Source organism: Crocuta crocuta, unplaced genomic scaffold (assembly GCF_008692635.1).
Source record: "Crocuta crocuta isolate KB4526 unplaced genomic scaffold, BGI_CrCroc_1.0 scaffold675, whole genome shotgun sequence".
NCBI classification, from domain to species: domain Eukaryota; kingdom Metazoa; phylum Chordata; class Mammalia; order Carnivora; family Hyaenidae; genus Crocuta; species Crocuta crocuta.
Window position 1 is genome coordinate 1871778 of NW_027528796.1, and position 3919 is coordinate 1875696.

At 59.1% G+C, this 3919-nt stretch overlaps 1 protein-coding gene across 1 annotated transcript in view; it reads left to right on the forward strand.

Annotated features, from left to right (window-relative positions):
* Positions 1-2798, forward strand: part of TSPEAR (thrombospondin type laminin G domain and EAR repeats) — a 43988-nt gene extending 41190 nt beyond the window's left edge. The window contains exon 11 of the mRNA XM_077755336.1: positions 2645-2798. Coding sequence (XP_077611462.1) covers positions 2645-2798 — 154 coding nt within the window. The remainder of the gene's footprint in view (positions 1-2644) is intronic.
* The last annotated feature ends 1121 nt before the right edge of the window (positions 2799-3919 follow it).

A 3919-nucleotide genomic window follows, 5' to 3' on the forward strand; every position in this document is an offset into this window, starting at 1 on the left:
CCCGGGGCGAGCCTGGTGGCTGTCATGCAGACACTCACCCCTTTGGACCCTGGCCAGAGGCACCGTGTCCCGACCCCGTGCTTTGAGAGTTCATGCCATTTTATTCTATGAAATGTCCCATCCAGGACCGGGTGGCTGTCCCATGTCAGATGTCCTGCTTCCCTCGCACACGCGCCGGGGCATCTTCAAATTGCCCCTGGGAGGTTTTCAAGTTCTGTGAGCACAGCACCTGGGACGTCTCCCTCTCTGTTCCCAGCCGTCGAGCATGACAGTTAGCCGTGGCGTCTGGCCACCTGACCTAATGAGCATCTCAGGTCAGCTAGCTTATCTTTTCTTTTTTATTTAATGTTTTATTTATTTCTGAGAGAGAGAGAGAGACAGCGTGAGCAGGGGAGGGTCAGAGAGAGAGGGAGACACAGAATCTGAAGCAGCTCCAGGCTCCGAGCTGTCAGCACAGAGCCCGACGCGGGGCTCGAACCCACGAACCGTGAGATCGTGACCTGAGCTGAAGTCGGACGCTCCACGGACTGAGCCACCCAGGCGCCCCTGCTAGTTTTTCTTAAGAAGAGCCTCACGGAACCTCTAGAGGTGTGATTACATTTGTGAGCGCGTCTCTTAATTGCTAATGTTTTTACTGCTCGCCTGGCTTTCTTCATGAGCTAGAAATCCCAGAACAGCCCCGCACGCGCGTCTGTCTGGCTGACTGGTGGGGACGGCACCAGTGTCACCCGGCCGCCTCTGACGTGGGCCGTGGCGGGTTGTGCCGTGGTGCTAGCCTGGTTCTTCTCCGCCGATCTGCGGGTGTGTGATTCATGGGCGAGCTCGCTTTCCTGGCGCAAAGGCCACCGGCGGCCCTGTGCTCCTGATTGATTTCAGACGTTTGGCTCGATAAGAGCAAACGAGTTAGACTGTGGCTTCCTTTTGGGGATTTGCTTTTATCCCGTTTCATATGGAGCCTAACTCAACAAATATGCAGAGATTTCCGTCTGCACCCCCAGACCTGGGTAGTTTAAATAGTAGGATTTATCTATGTTCTTTGTGGTTAGCTTAAATTCTTTTTTTTTTTTTTTTTACATTTTTATTTATTTTTGAGAGACAGAGCACTAGCAGGTGAGGGACAGAGAGAGAGGGGGAGACACAGAATCTGAAGCATCTCCAGGCTCTGAGCTGTCAGCACAGAGCCTGACACGGGGCTCGAACCCACGAACCGTGAGATCGTGACCTGAGCCGAAGTCAGACACTTAACCGACTGAGCCACCCAGACGTCCCTAGAAAGTAGAATTTTTAACATGACAAAGTGCTTTTAAAATTCATGTGGAAGAATACATTTTCAAATGTGGCCAAGAAAATTTTGAAAGAGCAGCACAGTGGGGGAGGCCCTCAGACAGTGTTTTCTGCCAAAAATAAACACGCAGGCAGACAGCATATCGTCCAGAAGAGAAGCCAGCGACCTACATTTAATGCGATAAATGTGTTTCAAGTCAATGAGAAAAGGAGGCACTATGTGTTACTTAGTAATTAATTGTGTATAATTCCCTATCTGTCTGGAGGAAAACACAGCTACACCTTGCTGCATATTATACACAGAAATAAACTTTACAAGGATTAAAAATCTAAATGTAAATAAGTAAAGAACAGAAATATTAGCAGAAAAGCTAAGACGACTTTGACCGCGAGCTTACCCGGGAAGGCGTGGCGCCTCCATAAACAAGGCCTGTCCCAGGGTCACCAGGCAAATCCCGTAAACGTCAGGGTTCTGGGGGAAAAGGCGTTCTATTCACAATGGAAACTATCAGGGCGCCTGGGGGCTCAGTCGGCTAAGGGTCCAACTTTGGCTCAGATCACGATCTCACAGTTCGTGGGTTCGAGCCCCGCGTCGGGCTCTGTGCTGACAGCTGGGAGCCTGGAGCTGCTTCGGAGTCTGTGTCTCCCTCTCTCTCTGACCCTCCCCTGCTTGTGCTCTATGTCTCTCTCCTAAAAATAAATAAACATTAAAAGCACACACACAAAGAAAACTATCGACCACACATTTGATGGAAGAGGATCTCCTAGAGATTAATGAAAGATAATTTTAATTTGGGAAAACGGGCAAAGGGAAGAGCAGCAATCACAGGAAGAAAATAAGGAAACCTGAGTAGACGTCAGGAGCCAGGGGACCTGCCGCCCTTCCTTGAAGGCTGTTTGAAGCCCCCGCCCCGTGCGGACGGCCCGGCCCTTCCCCACCAGGACAGGACCCGCCCCAGCCTTGCTGGGAAGTTTCTGGACAAATACCAAATGAACACTACCGTGCCCTGTGACCCAGGTGCCCACCGTGGGAACTCGCCCTAGAAAGTGAAGCCACTGCAGTGTNGAACAGACGGCGCCACGCCCTTGTGATGACAGGCGTGTGTTTGAGGGCACGTGCTCGCTGTCAGCACCGACCCCAGGGGGAGGGGGAGGCCCTGGCTCAGCCCCTACAGTGAACCTTCTGGAAGCACCAGGACCTCCTCCATGTCCCCCCTGCCCTTGGAGGGGGGTGCCTGCCGGGGGCAGGATCCGGGCTGGATATGAGGCGCTGCGGCGTCTGGGACGGGGCGGCGGGCGGGCGCAGGCCTGGGGAGGGTCCCGGGNCGCTGCAGCCCGGCTGACGCTGTGTCTCCGGCAGGTGGCAGGGCTATGAAGGCTTCGTGGCCGTGCACAGCCTCCCGACCTTCGGCTGCAGGGACTGGGAGGCCTTCCGCACCGCGGCCGGCGCCTACCTCGTCTACTCCAGCGCCAAGGAGCCCCGCTCCCGGGTGCTGAAGCTGAGGACGGGGTGAGGGCGCCCGGCGGCCCGCCCNCTCCGCGGGCGGTCAGGGGAGAGGGTGCGGCCCCCCGCGCCTGGGTGAGCTGCAGGGGCCTCGCGGCAAGGGAAACGCGCACACAGTTTTACCTCAGAGGCAGCGGGGCCTCCCCATGGTGCCCACGGCCCCCGGTGCCACCGGCCGCTCCTGGCCCGCCCGGGCGCGAACACGGGCTTCGCGCGGATTTGCGTGTCTCACACCAGCTATTTATTGTATCGTCTGTACAGAAATATATTTATGACGCTCTTTACCAAGGCCTGGCGGCGTCCGTGCGTCTGGGGGACGGGCCGCTCCGCCAGCGCAGTGGCATGTGCCCTGGGTCCCGGTCACCCCGCCGGAGGGCGCCCTCCCCGGCCTCGGTTTACCCAGGAAGGCGGCAGGGGAGGTTTCGGTGGGGAATCGGGTGGGGCGGGCCCGCGTGGTCCAGCGCGCAGGCCGGCTCCCTGCTTACACGGCGGCCTCGGGGACGTGAGGGTGCTCTGGGAACACGTCCTCAGGGCCGCGCTCGCCCAGCCCCGCGACCGACGCCCCAGCCCTACACAGCGGGGCCGCCTGCACCCCTGGGCGCCGCCCGACACACGCCCTCGGGGCTGGAGGTGGAGGGAGATGCCGTCACCACCGTGCAGGCCTCCCGGGTGTAAAAGATGTACCGTTGCCGGAGGCTTTGGGGGGAGGCCCCGTGGGGCGGGGGCCAGGCCGGGCCTATCCCCTACCCATGGCCGCCGGCCGCAGGGGAGCGAGGGCCGGGGCTGGGACGCGCAGCAGGCGGCCGCCCGAGCTCAGGGCCCCGCACTCGGTTTAATGCTCTGCCCTTTCTGCCTTGAAACTCTCGGGGATCTTTGCCCAAGAGCACAGAGCAGGGGGCGCAGCGCGGCCCCCCTGTGGCCGGAGTCTGGCTCCCCGGGGCCACGTGCACGTGAGAACGGGTGCCCTTCCCGCTCCCAGGGGGGAAACCTGCCTGGCGCCTCCTCGGGCCGGGCCCGGGTTGGGATTTCAATACTGATTTCCAAAGGCTGAGATTTTTCCGAGCCCCTTTCAGGTCGGCAAGTAGACCGTGTGCCTCGGGGGGGGCTGGGCCGACTGGGACAAGGACGCCC